Below are 18,021 nucleotides of genomic sequence, written 5' to 3'. Positions count from 1 at the left end.
AGAAAAAACCATAACAAAATTCATTTGGAACAACAAAAGATCAAGGATATCCAGGGAAATAATGAAAAAAAAAAACACATATGATGGGGGCTTTGCAGTCCCTAACCTTAAACTATATTACAAAGCAGCAGTCATCAAAACAATTTGGTACTGGCTAAGAAACAGAAAGGAAGATCAGTGGAATAGACTGGGGGAAAGCGACCTCAGCAAGACAGTATATGATAAACCCAAAGATCCCAGCTTTTGGGACAAAAATCCACTATTCCATAAAAACTGCTGGGAAAATTAGAAGACAGTGTGGGAGAGACTAGGAATAGATCAACACCTCACACCCTACACCAAGATAAATTCAAAATGGGTGAGTGACTTAAACATAAAGAAGGAAACCATAAGTAAATTGGGTAAACACAGAATAGTATACATGTCAGACCTTTGGGAGGGGAAAGACTTTAAAACCAAGCAAGACATAGAAAGAATCACAAAATGTAAAATAAATAATTTTGACTACATCAAATTAAAAAGCTTTTGCACAAACAAAACCAATGTAACTAAAATCAGAAGGGAAACAACAAACTGGGAAAAAATCTTCATAGAAACCTCTGACAAAGGTTTAATTACTCAAATTTATAAAGAGCTAAATCAACTGTACAAAAAATCAAGCCATTCTCCAATTGATAAATGGAAAAGGGACATGGATAGGCAGTTCTCAGATAAAGAAATCAAAACTATTAATAAGCACATGAAGAAGTGTTCTAAATCTCTTATAATCAGAGAGATGCAAATCAAAACAACTCTGAGGCATCACCTCACACCAAGCAGATTGGCTAACATGAGAGCAACTGAAAGTAATGAATACTGGAGGGGATGCAGCAAAGTCAGGACTTTAATGCATTACTGGTGGAGTTGTGAATTAATCCAACCATTCTGAAGGCCAATTTGGAACGATGCTCAAAGGGCATAGTCTGCCCTTTGATCCAGACATAGCACTGCTGGGTCTGTACCCCAAAGAGATAATGGACACAAAGACTTGTACAAAAATATTCATAGCTGCGCTCTTTGTGGTGGCCAAAAACTGGAAAACAAGGGGATGCCCATCAATTGGGGAATGGCTGAGCAAATTGTGGTATATGTTGGTGATGGAATACTATTGTGCTAAAAGGAATAATAAAGTGGAGGAGTTCCATGGAGACTGGAACAACCTCCAGGAAGTGATGCAGAGCGAGAGGAACAGAACCAGGAGAACATTGTACACAGAGACTAATACACTGTGGTATAATCGAACGTAATGGACTTCTCCATTAGTGGCGGTGTAATGTCCCTGAACAATTTGCAGGGATCTAGGAGAAAAAAACACCATTCATAAGCAGAGGATAAACTGTGGGAGTAGAAACACCGAGGAAAAGCAACTGCCTGACTACAGCGGTTGAGGGGACATGACAGAGGAGAGACTCTAAACGAACACTCTAATGCAAATATTATCAACATAGCAATGGGTTCGAATCAAGAAAACATGTAATGCCCAGTGGATTTACGCGTCGGGAGGAAAAGAAAATGATCTTTGTCTTTAATGAATAATGCTTGGAAATGATCAAATATTTTTTTAAAAAAAGGGAAAAAAAGAAAGAGGGCAAATCTCCTTATAAAAGAGAGTGAGGAGTTACTAAGGAAGGGTCTTCTGCATAAGAAGCAGTTGCAAGGATCCACCTTTAGTTAATGGACAGCATGTCCCATTAATAAATGATATTATTTCTCTGGGACCTAGCCTCATATCATTTAGTGGTTGAAATTCCAAGTCCTACAGGGAAATTTTAAAATTAAAACTGTATCTCTCCATGAGATCAGATTCTGTTGCTGCATTTTAAGGAGGATATCTCAATGCCATCCCAAACCCAAAATTCCAAAGCTGAACTCATCACATAAATGTACTAGAAGAGACTCCCCACTAATTTGGTCCCAGGTTGATGGCTTTTTGGCCCCAACAACTCATGAAGATTATAAGCTTGTATAGGATTATTGTGATCAACATCAGTGGTTGAATTCAGTTCTAGCAATCACATCTTAGGGAAGACACTGACATGGAAGAGCAACCAAAATGGTGAGGAACTCTCTCAATCTAGTTTCCTCATCTGGAATATCTGTATGATAACTCCCTCACAGGGTAGAGTATAAGATGTTTTGTAAACCTTTTAAGTGTGATAGAAATGTGAGAATAAGCATCACTGCTCATAATATTCACCAGGAAGGAGTAACAGCCATTGGCTCATTAATGTTTTAAGAACTAGTTGACCCAAATGACAGATTATTTGGATAGCAAGAAAGATGGAGAGAGCTTAAAGGAAGTAGGCTAAGTCTGCCTTGGCTTCAAAGAAATGAGCCTAAGAGGAATAAATAAGAAATATTATACTACCCTAAATGATTCCCAATTCTACCACCTTCTAGCTTTGTGACAAAAGGGAAGCTGTGTAACTCTATACCTTTCTGAGCAAGAGTAAATGGAGATAATAATTAAATGAAGAAAAACTACCCTAACTGTTAAATTAGTCACAAAAAGTCAATAAAAGAATGAAAAGGGTTGGAGCAGTGGAGAAGAAAAACCATTCCAACCTGTTGAAACTGTCCCTCAGAAACACCATCTCTATAGAAGATGATGCGAGTTGGTTTGAAGCGTGTTGATTTATAGAACTGAATAAGGAGTTCTCGGACCATTGCAGCCAAATCTTGGATGATCTCTTGCCGGTGCTGCTGAACTCTCACAGTTGCACAGTAACGATTAGGGTGGGCATCCATGCTCCCTACAACCTGTTGAAAAACAACAGATTTCTTAACATTGCCTTACTATAAAAAAATCCCAGAAAAGGATACTAATTTCATGTTATCAACAAGATATCACAAATTTTGCAAAGAATTGTTGGATCATAATATTGAAAATGGACTTTCTGGTCATATATACCAACCTGCTAACCAATGTTAACCAAAGTTTTCTTTTGGCTTCCACATTTCAATATGTGCACAAAATTATTGCCATTACACACTGAATGTTTTGATAAATTAAGCCATAATTCAGAGGGTCTCCCTGACCCAAAGAGTAACAGAACACTGCAAAAGAGAGAAGTGTTTCTCTAGACATCTGAGCATGCCTGTGTAATACACTTCATGGACCTCTATTTGGTATTGAGCAGAGAGAGAAAGAGAGAGAGAGAGAGAGTGTGTGTGTGTGTGTGTGTGCGTGCACACACACATTATATGTACATTTTTTAAGAGAAAAAAACTTCCCCAACAAAATTAGGACCTTAATTTATTACATCTTTTTGGAAAATCTTCCAAAATCAGTTTGAGTCAGTTGTTTCCCCCCACTTATTTCCAGGTGATAATGAGAGAATCTACAGGACTATTTATGAGGTTCTCTGAATTCAAGCTTGAAAAAAAAAGCTGCTAATGTTAACTCATTAGCACCTATTAAAAAACCATTAGTCAAGGTTTAAAAAAAATAAAAGACATTGAGGCTTATAATGCTCATGTTTGGATTACTACAATGCCACTAGATTTTAAAAACCTATTTCTAGTAACTTTGAATTAGAAAAGAGGGTTAAAACATATAATTCCCCACATTAACAAAAATCTGGACTTTGGTAATAATTGCCCCAAAAATAATAATCAAGAAAAACCTCAGAGTCAAGTATCCTCAAAATTTCTGTCTATTAAAAAACAAACTGAGGGCTCAGCAAAAGGAACAATTGTGTAGTGAAAACAGCATTATCCTAAGGCTTGGATTCTAGTCTTGATTCTGCCTGCAAAATGGAACGGTCAACCTTTGGTCAAGTTATTTATCTGTTTCTAGGCTTCATCTTGTTATTTTTCAGTTGTGTGCGACTCTCGATTCTTCATGATCCCATTTGGAGTTTTCTTGGCAAAAATACTCGAGTGGATTGCCATTTCCTTCTCTAGCTCATTTGACAGATGAGGAAACTAAGGCAAACAGAATTAAATTACTTACCCAGATAACTATTAAGTGTTTGAAGTTAAATATGAACTCACGTCTTCCTGACTCCAGGTCCAGTGTTCTATCCACTGTGCCACCTAACTACCATATTCTTAGCCAAGTGTTTATTTCTCAATTCAGTTTCTCTTTTGCATCCTTTGCCTCAGTGGTCAGTGCTGTTATAAATATAATCTGTGTCCCTCTTGCCTTTAGTATTTTTTTTCCCTGAGACTTCAAAATCTTTGGCTATGTATAAGATAAAGATATATAGTTTCTTCTAGCAGCATGACTGACATTATAAACTGAACATGTACATTTATATTTTAAATGTATTTAAAATATATAAATATAAACTTCCTTTGGATAAACTCCTGAAATTGATTATAGACCATCTGAAAATTAAGAGGTTCATCCTGACAAATGTCATTTAAATGTTTCATTGCTATAAGGCTTATGGCAATAACTTGAAACAATAGAAAGCAGATAGTGGCCATGTCGTTTGATAATTCTTGTATGACTCTGAATTCATAAAGAAGTCAATTTCTAGGTAACAGATTGAGATTCTTGACCAGCAAAATTACAAAAGTCAGAGAATCTGGGTATCAAAAGGGTCTTTAGTAGCTATCTAGGCCAATCCACTGACAGATTATATTCTGTTTGTCACTACTAAGAAACTTTTGATACTTTGATAATTTTATAATGATCCACTTAATGAATAAATATATCTCACTCCCTGCTACAAAGAAATCATCAAAATGCAAAAATTACTTTGGCCTAAACAGTGGCCATATCATTAAAATGTGCTCTTTATAAAAAGAAAACAAAATATGTGTGTGTATTGACTGTTAGTTATAGGAAAAATATGTATTTGTTTCCAGGGAGTTAAAACTTTTTTTGAAAATTATTTTTTAAAGAAAAATATTCTCATCATAGTTGATGTTTCTATTTTTTCTGACCTTTCAGAACTTTGTGTGATTACAGCTTCCATGTGAGTTTTAATTCAGATTTGGTGAAAACATGCAATAAGTATTCAGATCAACAGGGCATACATAACATGCATAACTGCAAGATTACAGGAAATAAAGCAATAGACACAATAAAACTAGTAGGATAACTAAAGAAGAAGTCTTTTCAACTGAGAAGTGGAGAGGAAGGGAAAATATAAGGGACTTACTGCAGCAATAGAAGGCTTTTTTCCATCTCCTGCTGGGGGGTGAGTGACATCTGCACCCAGAAAGATGACAGGTTGTTGAAATACTGGAGGTCTAATGAAAAAGAATGTGATGCCATTAAAATAAATCCTAAAATACATGTTAATATTTGTATTGTCTGACCATACTCACTACATAGTGGTACTTGGAAGAGTACCTTCTTCGGATCATTATAACTTCTAGCTACAAAGTGCATGCAAAAAGATGGCTGAAGGTTAAGAAGAATTTCCACTAAAGAAACACCCCAAGTGTAACTTTAGTATTCATTCTGCTGTAATCTCTGGAACTCATCTGGTGTTTGGGATACTTAAATCTTCTGAGGAAATCCCTCGGCCAGTCCAGGATCAATATACCACTCTCTTTTCTTGATGAAAGCAAGACATGGAATGTCTAGTTTACAAAGAGCATAATCCATGAACCACCTTATTTATACGCGCCAAGTACTTTATATGTGCTATCTTGTTTGAGCATCACAACATGCCTAGAAGGTAGAGATTGCAAGTGGTCCTCCCTATTTAAAAGACCAGAAAGCTGGGTTCAAAAGAGTCCCTTTGAAGAAAAATGACTTGCCTAAAGATCACACACAGCAAAAGTAGAGGGTAACCTTAACATTAGTTAGGTCTTTTGACCTGCAGTTAGTTTATTGTTCTTTCCATCAGTCTGACCCAATCTCAAAAGTTCTTGTGATCTCTGTCTACATCCAAGCCAGGACCTAGCATAGTCCTTGGCCACATATGAAGCCACGTTTCTGTCAAAGCTTAATTCAATATACATAACATTTAATGACTACCATTTCAGGAACTGGGGACTATCTTTCATATGTCAGTGAAAAAGTTATTCTTCAAGACTATCCTCAATTAGTCACAGTAAGTCTTGTATGAAGTGATGAAAGAATGTAGAACCAAGACAACAATAAACAAAATGACTAATGATACAAATGAAAACACTGAATTCTAGTTAATTATAATGACTCCCTTTCTTCCAAAGAACAAACAACATAACACAATTCCCTACTTTTAGCACATATATGGGAACTGTGGACACAGAATCTGCTGCTCTATCGATCAACTTTAAGATTACATCTGTAAAGGGCTTAACACACTACCTGGCACATAGTAGATGATAAATAAATGCTTGTTCCCTTCCCTTCTATGAAACTGGTTGTCTTTGATCCAATATAAGGGTCATTGGGAAAAGGATAGAATCTTGGGAAATTATGATATATAAAACAAAAGGAATTCATGAAACATTAAAAGAAAGACACAGAAATTGTATCTTAGGAAAAATAATACAATATGAGGAAAAGACAACTACACTTGGTGTTAGAAGAACTGGGATCCAATTCACAGACTCTGAAACTTAACTAGATAGGTTAATCGGGGGAAAAATAATTTAACCTCTCAGTGGCCTCTCTGATAAAGGATAATGACTGAACTTGTAAGATCACTATGGGGAAAGTGATTTTATAAAATCTTAAAACACTATATATAAAGTTAACTTTTTATGATAAAATATTATGATTATTCCAATCTAACAAACAGGCCAAAAATAATAGCTGAATACCCAGGATTATCATTAAAACTGAACTTATACGGTACTATGGAACATGATGATTAGGGCAGTTTTGCTACTTAATAATTAAGAGTAAATTGTAAAAAAATCTTTAATAGAATTTCAGAAAGTAAGATGGCAGAAAGCGAAGCCCAACCTATGCTAATTAAAATGTACTAGTACTACTTATTGCTAATACCTGTCCTAAACTCCAGGAAATAATGTATCTAAGCAACAGTGTCAAAGCTTTCACTAACAGCTATAGCAGTATGAGGAATCTGAGTCATTCCTTTCACTAAAGAACTTTGTTATTTCCTTAGTACTGCTTGTTGATTTAAGCAAATCCCCTGATTATCTCAGAGCAAAGGTTTCTTAACCATTTTTGTGTCATGGATCTCTCTCTTTGGCTGTCTTGTAAAGCCTAAGGATATCTCGTTAGAATGTATTTTTGCTTTTTGTATCTATAAATGCTTATTTTTTAAAGAATGTTTTTAAATGCATAAAATAAAGACAACTAGGATTAAAAAGGCTATCACATTTTTTTAAAAAGTTAACACATGCCAGGTTAAGAATGTCTGCCTTAAAGATTGGTAATGAGGAAGATTTTTCATTGGCTCCAATGAAGAATTCAAGAATGCATCATAGATAATTATTTCACCAAGTTTTCCAAAGCTATATGATTCTGGCAACATCTACAAAGCACATTAAGAGGGTAGTATTTCCAGACCTTATTGTTCATCACTTTCATGACAGTCATTAAAAAAAAATTTATACATGGTATACAAAAACAAAAACTTTTCTTTCTTTTATTAATTTCATAAATTATAGACCTTCCAAGTTTGAGAAAGCAATTGATTCATTCAAAATGATATTATGTACAACATCGAATGGAGAAGGGAAAATGAGTTCCATGTCTATGCAACACGTTTCCTACACATTAATCATGTGTCCTGACAAATGCTCTTGGTACAGCTGAAACTCAGTCAAGTAAAAACTGCTTATCTGGGTAAGACAGGAAGCTGGCTCAGTTTGGAAGTAGAGTGATGACTGCAGATTCAGTCAGCAGATTAATTCAAAAGAAGAGCCATCATAGAGGTTTTTGTATTTAATAAACTCCATGTATTAATTTGAAACCATCTTGGAAAGCAACCTACAAATGCAACCAAAAGCCAGATTTTTCAGGGGGAGGAAAGGGACTCAGCTTTGACTAGAATAGTAAATATGAAAATTGAAATTATTTTCCTCTGTGTATGTGTGAATTTTACACACACACATATGTAGACATATATATGGGATAGAAGAAGATAGAGAAAAAGAGGCATATATACAAGGGAGGGAGGAATAGAGGAGAAAGGAGACAAGTGAGAAATATCTTTTTAAATGTGCTTTTCTATCAATATCTTGATTATTTTTCAGTTGCCTAAATTTAACAGAAACTAGGTTCTTCTAACAGCTTCGGAATATTAATTGACATTATGAGATGAATCCCATTTCTTTCCTGGAGCATTTAACAAGCCCTCAAGTACTTTAATTCCATTAATTTTCTCCAACCTGATTTGATGCACATAGGAGAGAAAAGATTTAAAAGACCCCGGTGGGTATAAGTCTCTCTTAGCAGACAGGAACTAAAAAGCCACTGTCAGAAGGTCCTATGATTCTAAAGCCAATAAGGGCTCTTTCCATTATACTACCCACATGTATTGAAAAAGGAAATTTAGTATAGTCTTTTATTTATTTATTTGTTTTTAATGGCTCTTATCATCCACCGTAGAATACTTTGTATTAATTCCAAGGCAGAAGAGTGGTAAGCACTAGGTAATGGGAGTTGTGACTTACCCAGGGTCATGTAACTAGGAAGCAACTGAGGCCAGATTTGAACCGAGGACATCCTGTTTCCAGGACTGGCTCTCAATCCACTGAGCTACCCAGCTGCCCCCCAGTACAGTCTTGATTGCAAATGGGCAACGTGTAAATATGGAAAAGCTGGATCCTTCCAGATGAATTACTAGGAATCAACTTGCTTACAAAGATTCATCAATTTTTATCATTTCAATATTTTCATATTGGGAACTCCTTTTGTGAAACACTTTATAAGACTTAAGTCATTTTAACATGTAAGCTACTCATTCAGATATTCCTTATAAAAAATGGCATGGATTTTATTTACCCTGTTGACTTTGACATTGATACACATGAATTAGTATTATTCCCTACTTCATTCCCTAGTTAAACCCTTGGAGGCAAGTACTATTTCATTTTCATCTCTGTAATGCCAAGGTCTAAGATGATGCACATACTAGGCACTTAAATGTTGCTACTCTCTTCCTGACAAAGATAATCGACTCCAGATTCAGAATGAGACATATTTTTGGACGTGGTCAGTGTGGGAATTTGTTTTGCTTGACTGCATATTTATTACAAGGTTTTTCTTTTTGTGAAGAGAGGTGGAGAAATAAGGGAGAGGAAATAGATGTTTCAATGTGAAACAAAACAAAATAAAATAAACAGAACAATGGACTGGAAGTCCAAATATTGGGTTCTTGCTTTTGAAATACATAATCTGAACATATGTGATTTTGGGGAAATCACGATGCAATCTAGGGCTTTGGTTTCCTCCTTTGGAAAATGTAGTAATAAGTGGAGAAATGCAAATGTTAAAACTGAAATACCATCCCATTCTCATCAGATTGGCTAAAATAATAGAAAAGGAAATGAAATAACAAATGTTAGAGGGACTGTAGAAAAATCTGTACATTTATATACTGATGGAATTGTGAACTGGCAGAGAACAATTCAGAACTCTTCCTAAAGAGCTTTAAAACATGCATACATTGTAACCCAACAATACTGCTACCAGAATGGTAACCCAAAGAGAGTAAAGAAAAAAAGACCCATGTGAACAAAAATATTTATAATAGTTCATTTTCTGATGGCAACATATTGGAAATTGTGGAGATGCTCACTCATCACTTAAGGCTGAACAAGTTGTAATATATGATTGATGGAATGCTACTTTGCTATGAGAAATGGAATGGTTTTGGAACCTGCAAAGGCTTTTATGAAATAATGAAAGTGAAATGGGCAGAACCAGGAGAATATTTTACATCAAATATAAGCAACATTGTTAAGACAATTAACTGTGAAAGATTTTAGCCATCTGATCAATATAATGATACATAGTTCTAAAGGTCTCATGATGAAAAATATTATCCACCTCCACAGAGAGAACTGAGAGACACTGTCAAGAGTGAAGCATATTCATTTTTTATTTTCCTAGTTTTGTTTTTGCAATGTGGCTAATGTGGAAATGTTTGTATGACTTCATATGTATAATGGGTATTATATTTCTTGCCTTCTCAAGGGATAGGGGATGGGCTGGAGGGAAAGAATTCAGAGCTGAAAATTTGAAGAAAAATAACACACTTGGATATACTCAGAATTAAAAAAAGAAAATGAAGTGATAAGACAGGATGGTACCTAAAGTCTATTTCAAATCTAAAATACCAAGGCTTCTTTTCCTTGGTCTTTCAAGTGTTAGCAACTTTCAAGGCAAGCAGTAATTCTTTCCACGTTACAATAATCCAGGCAAGACTTGCCCACAAACATCTAGACTTCATACCAAAGCCAAGGAAGAATGGAAGAGATAGATGCTACAGTTCATCTTTTTCCCCCAATCCAAATGTAGAACAACTATCTTAATTAGGACTAAGCAAAAGTTTGTCTCTGTTTCTACATTAAATTATTTCCATGTGGAACATTAGAGAATCAGAATTTTAAAGAAGGAAGGTACCCTCAGAGATCATTTGCTATAATGTTCTTTCTGAATAGATAAGAAACAAATAATATTTGCAAAGTTTTAAGCAAAGTACCTAACAAATAACTGGCACAATAAAAATTACTGTGCTATAAAAAGTATAGATTCAATGGGTTTTACAAGTGGGAATGGAGGAGATAGGTTTTATTCTATTTATTATCAGACAGTTGACTCAGGAAAAAAGCTTGCAGTCCTCTATAGAATGATATAGGAAGAGTAGGAGAAGAGATTGTGAAGGACAGAGTAGAAATTTAGGAAAATTTAAGAGAATTAATTGTACTTTCGTTTTTGAGAGTGAGGGATAAAGTACAAAGGAATAGGATCAAGAAAGATTAAGGCAGATTAAAAGAAAAGGACTTAAAGAAGATTAAAGGAGTAGAAGGTATTTACCTTGGCAAAGCAAGATAAACAAGAAAATATGGGTGAAAAGAAACTGAAGGGTAAAACAAGTTGGAGTGGATTGGTAGGTGAAATGTATTATAACTATGGAGTGGTAATGACAAATGAATGGAAATTAAGTAGTCTGCCAGGTAATTAAAAGATGACGCAGGCAGTAAATGTCTTAATGAGGCATTTACAGGTAATATATTTTGGTTAGAATTAGTTCCAAATTGTCAACATATGGTTAAAAAAAAATCAAGGTTGGAGAGCAAGGAGAATTTGAATTATATTAAGTATGCAAAAAAAAATAACATTCCTGCTATTGTCAAGTCACTACAATCTATGTTCAAAATAGATGGAGGCAGTTTCTTCTTAGAAGCTCAAGAGAAGAGACTGTACGAGGTTGTTAGGGACAATAAAATATTCCTGAAGGAAATGGGAGGGATCCTTTCCATAGGGAAGAAGAAGGACCTGAGGTAGAGAAGATTTGGTCCTTGTAAGAGAGTTAAGACTGTTAAACAGAGAAGGAAGGGAAAAGGATAACTATGACAAAAAGTTGAACAAAAGTTTGAGGTTCTTCCTGAAGAGGAGAAAATTATCTGAGAAAAAAAGGCAGCTTGTCATTCAAAGAATAATAAAATATAATTAAAATCATAGAAGCCAAAAATCAGAGGAAGAAGCAAAGAGAGACACTGGATGATTCCTCTTTGAAGGAATTACAAAAGGGAGACAGTTATTTGCCTATCTGATATCAAAAGAAATCTGTTGTCTTTCTAGGGTATGTATTCAAGACATAATAATAGAGAACCTCCCAAGAGTTATCAAAATGTATTGCTATTATATCTTGCTCAATAATCATAGTAATGATAATAATGATAGCTAGTATTATATATTATCTACTATGTGTCAGGCACTAAGCTAAATGCTTTACAAATACAGACAATTCTTGCTTGAGGAAAGTGGACTGTGATGATCTCTACTTAAAGCATTTTTACATAATTAGAATGTCTTCCTTACAACTGGCCACTGAAGTACAAGGATACAGAAGAGAAAAACTGATTTGAGAAGTGAAAAATTGGCTTAGAGGGTGGTACCCGAGAATGAGGTTCATAGCAGCAGAAAGTTCAAACATAATAAACAATGGTATGAATATTTTTGCCTGAGTTTTCCATATTTAACCAAAAGTATTTCAAGCTACAAAATGATGGGGGAGGGAACACTTTTACCTAGAGTAGCTACAATGGAAGAATGGCAATGGAAACACCCATTCATAAGAGATAAAAGCAAAGACAGGAACCAGTAGTAAAATCCATGACCATTTTATATATATATACAGAAATGCCCAAAGTTTAGGCAATAAACAAAAGGAACAAGGAGGCAAATTTGATCTCAAGGTTAATCACTGAGACTTGGCAAGAAGAATCCCATTAGTAAAATAAGGTTCTTATTGGATGAGATTGACAAAAGGGTCAGGGTTAGGGTATCATTGTATATTAAGAAGTTATACTCCTGGGAAGAAAATTCAGGAATGAGAAAATAGATATAACATAGGATGAAGAGATTTAAAGTGATAACATACACTTTGTTGTTATTCAGTGACATCTGACTCTTTGAGACCTCTTTTGGGATGTTTCTGCAAAGATATTGGAGAGGTCTGCCATTTTCTTCTCCAACTCATTTTCCAGATAAGAAAACTGAAGCAAACAGAGTTAAGTGATTTGCCAGAAGTCATGCAGCTAATAACTGTTTGAGGCTAGATTTGAACTCAGCAAGATGAATCTCTCTGATTCCAGGTCTGGTTCTCTATCAATTGAGCCACCAAGCTGCCCACTGACAGCTAGGTGACTCAGAGATTTGAGAGCAGGCCTAGAGATGGGAAATCCTAGGTTCAAATCTGGCCTCAGTTATTTCTTAGCTGTGTCACCATGGGCAAGTAATTTAATCCCCATTGCCTAACCTTTACCATTCGTCTGCCTTGGAACCAATACACAATATTAATTCTAAGATGGAAGGTAAGGTTTTTATTATTAAAAAATTTCATCCTTCAAAAAATGGTGAAGGAAATAACAGAAAAAAATTCTATTGGTAGTTTTCATTCTCATTTACAAAGAGACACTTTGCTGGAGTAAAAATGATTGATAATAGGGAAGAAATCAATCAACAAGTATTTATGAAGTTCTTCTGTGGACCAGCAAGCATCATCTCCCAGGATTTATGACAGAGGAGAAAGAAGCAAGACCCCTAGATTTTGTTAAGGAAGGTTTTAAAAGGTTCAGAGGAAGTGTATGTGTCTAGACCCTCATAAACTATAATTCTAGAGTAGAAATTAACTGAAAGACTAAAATTCCACAGGAAAATTTAACCTACAATGGACAGAAAATTCAAGAATGAAATTATGAAGACACAAATTAAATAACTGCAATGAGAAGAAAACTTGAGCCACTTGAAATGGTGGCAATATAGGGAATTCATTAGCCAAGAATTATATTTTTTAAAGATGAAAGTTAAGTCAGGTAACAGGGTCAAGATCAAGCCAACTGGTCAAAAACAGTGTACCATGGTACTGTAAAAAGTGTCAAGAAGATTAAGGTCAGGTTAACTAGAGGCTGGTGATGATACAATAATCCAGGGCAATTCTGAAGGACTTATGAAAAAAAAATGCTATCCACCTCCAGAGAAAGAATTGTGCAGATGAAAACATGATTTATCACTTGTTTATTTGGATATATGTTTTGGGGTTTTGGTTTTATAAGATTATTCACTTACAGAAATGAATAATGTGAAAATGTGTTTTGTGTGGCAAGCATGTATAGCCCAGATTGAATTGCTTGTCAACTCCGGGAGGGGGGAGGGAGGAGGGAAGAGAGGAAGATAATATGTATCATGTAACTTCAGAGAGCTTATGTGGAAAATTGTTATTAAAATAAAAAATACAAATGAAAAAATGAAAAAAAAAATCTATAATAGGAAAAAGAGACAATTAAAAGGAGAATACTTCCTAGGATTGATTATGTGATAACTGACAACAGAGAAAAGAAAGACCTATTTAATTTATTTTTGCTCCTCTTCCATGGCAAGGATAATTGCCTTTGAATTGGAAATGACCAAAAAACCAAATCGGAAACAATTGCTACACCAGATATATAAGAAAATAGCAATATTTTTTCATGTAATAGTTATGACTTATAATAATAAAAATAGCACCTGATCACCCTTCAAGTCACCTCGCCAGACCTTGAGATTTTCAAAGAAAAAGAGCAGAGCCTATCTATAATCTATAGCCCAGTGAGCTTGAATTCAGTTTTCAGAAAATTTAGAGATTAGATCAAGAAAGAGATGATGAGTGGGTATTCCTCACAAAAGGAAACAGTGTTAATAAAGAACATGGTTTCAATAAGAATAGGTAAAGCCAAACTAAACTTATTTTTATAGGTTTACTCAATTATAAAAGCATAATTCCATAGATACCATTTACCTAGATTTTAGGGGGAAAAAAACCCAAAAAACATCTGAGATGACAGAAAAGAAAAATAAATGGTAGAGGGGAATGGAAAAACAGGTATGCTAATGTATTGTTGGTGGAGCTGTTAACTAGACCAATCATTATAGAGAACAATTTGGAATTATGCAGAAAAGGTTACAAAATTGTGTATACCTGATGACCCAGCAATACCTCTACTAGGTCTATAGCCTAAGGTCTATACTCCAAAGAAAAAGGGCCCAAATATACAAAAATAATTATCAGAGTAGCTCTTTTTGTGGTGGCAAACAACTGGAAACTGAGGGGCTGCCTATCAATTGGGGAATGGCTGAAAAAGTTAAGGCATATGAATATGATAGAAATTGTGCTAGAGTTAATGATAAAGGGAATGATTTCAGAAAAACCTGATGAGACAGTAGTTTGAAATAGAGATATAGGGATGTTAGTGGACAGAGTTCAACATGAATTAACAAAGTAACAGGGTAGCAAAAACAGCTAATTAATTTTGGAATCTATTAAGAAAAGGATAGCTTCTAGGAATAAGAAGTGACAGTCTTATACGCTACCTAGGCAAGCCCACATTTAGAGTACTCTGTACAATTCTAGGCAATACCATTTAAGAACAACTTTAAGATCAACAGAAGCTAAAATAGGTATGTTCAGCCCAGAGATGAGTAGACAATAGATATACAATAGTTATCTTCAAGTATATGAAAGATGGAAGAGACATCAGAATTCTTTGGTTGGGCTCCATTAGAACAAGAAACAATGGTTCATAGAAGTTATGTTATAAAGATAAAAATTCATGTGAGATGTTAGAAAAAAGTTCCTAATGATTATAGTCAAGTAAAAGTGAAGAATTGGATGCTTTAGAAGAGGCAAGTCCTTCCTCCTTGAGATCTTGAAGGAAAGGTTAAATGACTTTTTGTAAAATATATTATATTGAGGGGATTCCTTCTAGAAATGGGTTGGACTAGATCAATAAAACTCTATGATTAATTTCAAACTATTATTTTAACCTTTTGTTCTAATTTTACTCACCTGCCTCCACCTACCATCAATCCTACCAATCTACCTACAATCCTGAAATAACTTTCTAGGAAACACATATGTAACTAAAAACTTACAGGATCACAAAGTTAACATTTACCAAGTACTATGTTTAAATAGCATGTGTATACTGTGCTCAACATTGGGAAAAATGGAAAATTTGGGTAAGCCATGACCCCTGTTCTTCAAGAGTCAACCCTCACCCCAGCTCAACTACCTATGACATAGTATAAAAGCCCTTCAATGTTTTAGTGGACAGTCTTTAAGAACGAATATGGTCATAAAGAATCCCCACAACATAGCCAATGGTACTAATAAACCTCAAAGTGCTTGAAGGTTTTCTAATTGGCAAGTAGGAATTATTACTAGAGCTTGCATTCTATTGCTACTAGAGTCCTGTCCACATCAAGAGAAATTAGGATATTCATTTAAAAAAATTCGGCTTACCTTCCCTGGGGCAGTAAGATGTTGTTTACTCCACCTAGCTTGACATTGATCTTTAAGCAAAGATTTGACAGGGTCTGTGGTGTGGTTCTCTGCACATTTTTCATCTGAACACACTGTGTGGCCATGCCAAGTACAGTGTCCCCAACACGTTTGACTTCCGCTGTTAAAGGTAAAAGTGCATACTACTAGTTATCTCTTCAAATCACTTCATTAGTTTTATGTACTACCACCCATCTACAATGAACATAAAGTAGACTCAGACACTTAGTACTGGAAGAGACTTCTGATTAATGCTCATTTTACAGATAAGCAAACTGAGGCCCAGATGAAATAAACTGCTTACAGTTACAGGACTGACAAAAGGCAGGGCTGGGACTCATCAAATCCAGATCACCTGATTTAAATTTTAGGGGTCTTTTCTACTCCAGGCCACATTTAACAACTGTGATCCAACTCACTGCATTATATATATATATATATATATATATATATATATATGGACATATATATGGATAAGATAGATATATAAAGGTTAGTGAAAACTAATACTGATTTTATTTTCTACACTTGAAGCCTAATTACAATCAAATGCTTAAATACCAAGAAAAAAAACCACTCTTGACATAAAAGCATGAAAACAAAGCATTAGTCAAGACTTAAAAAGAGCTATATATGTACCATTCATTCTCCTGTAAATGACTTCTGCCTTTCCCCATGAAACATCTGGTGAACAAGTTCTTTGAGGATGATGGCAGAGAAATAGCAAAGACAGCCTAAATAAGACATATTTGCTTCTTGCCCTAAAGGAATTCATTTACCTGCTGCTCAATTCCCAGTCTCCTTCAGCACAACCATGATAATTAAAGTTTACGTTTATGTAATGCTCTTACATACATTACTCTCATTTTCTCCTCAGAACAACACTGTGAGGAAGGGAGTATGTGATTATTATACCAATTTTATAGATCAGAAAACTGAGAAACAAAGAAGTTAACACAGCTGGTCAATGACAAACAAATATAGTAAACCCATGTCTTTCTGACTCATAGACTTCACCTCTTTTCATAGCACCTTTCTACCAATTCTTGTCTAAAAAGGGAGAGTGAAGCAAGGCTAAGAGAATATAGATCTCAATTAAATGGCAGCTGGAACTAACACTACTTCTTGGAGTGGCTCTTATTTGATGCCCAATAATGGCAAATACTTTTGGGTCTGAATCAAGTCACCTTGTTTGGGGATATACCAGGAGCAAGAAGGCGGATTCTGTTGCATGTGACTAAACTTTTTGGGAAATGTTCTCCTAATTAAAATTCATTCAGAGAATCACAGAATCTCTCAGAGGCTATCCAATCAAACTTATACCTGAATAAAAAGTCAGTTGACGACATATGCAAAAGGATGGGGAAGGAAAGGAGACAATTTGGATCTTATAATTTTAAAAATATGTTTAAAACTGTTACTATCTGGAATTGGGAAAAAAATTTTTCTAAATGACATAAAAAAAATTTTTTAAGGACTTGTCTTACAATTAGATACCCATCCTTTGTATGAAAGCTTTTAATCAAGGATAACCCTCTAAAAACTCATCGATGGTTTTCAGATGATACCAACCTAAACCTAATGCAGTATATTCTATACCCAGAGCATATTAGAAGCAAAATGGGCCTGGATATGTATCATCTAGTTGAGAAGTTTTTTAAATGTTTTATGTCATGGATTCGTAAGGCTCCTGAGCAATGAATATGAGAAAGCCTATGGCAATCTGCTCTAGAATCATATCTTTAAATAGAAAAATAAAACACTTAAGCATTAGCAAAATAGTTAATTATATTGAAATAGTTATAAAATTTTTATTTTAAAAATTCATAAACTCCAAGTTAAAAATTCCTATTAGAGGTCAACTCCTTCTCTTCCCATCTTAAAGAAACTGAGGTTCACAGAGAAGGAATTTTCAAAGGTTACAATGAACTTGGTGGCAGAGCCAGAACTCAGACCTAGATCTACACTATTTTGCTTTGTCCTTATTATACTGGGGCAGAGAACCTTTTACAACTGAGAGGTAGAGTGAAAGAATGATGTAAGAGTTAGAAGACCTACATATAAATTC

At 34.9% G+C, this 18,021-nt stretch overlaps 1 protein-coding gene across 2 annotated transcripts in view; it reads right to left on the bottom strand.

Annotated features, from left to right (window-relative positions):
- AGO2 (argonaute RISC catalytic component 2) overlaps positions 1-18,021 on the bottom strand; it is a 152,168-nt gene that overhangs the window by 24,587 nt on the left and 109,560 nt on the right. For both annotated transcript variants that reach the window (XM_007488388.3, XM_007488389.3), the window contains exons 13-15: positions 15,915-16,074; positions 5,154-5,244; positions 2,605-2,799 (exon numbers count right to left, since the gene is read on the bottom strand). In XM_007488388.3, coding sequence (XP_007488450.1) covers positions 2,605-2,799; positions 5,154-5,244; positions 15,915-16,074 — 446 coding nt within the window. The remainder of the gene's footprint in view (positions 1-2,604; positions 2,800-5,153; positions 5,245-15,914; positions 16,075-18,021) is intronic.

The sequence above is a fragment of the Monodelphis domestica genome, chromosome 3 (genome assembly GCF_027887165.1).
Source record: "Monodelphis domestica isolate mMonDom1 chromosome 3, mMonDom1.pri, whole genome shotgun sequence".
Lineage (NCBI taxonomy): Eukaryota > Metazoa > Chordata > Mammalia > Didelphimorphia > Didelphidae > Monodelphis > Monodelphis domestica.
Note: the sequence above shows the minus strand (reverse complement) of the source record. Positions and strands in the feature narration are given on the sequence as shown.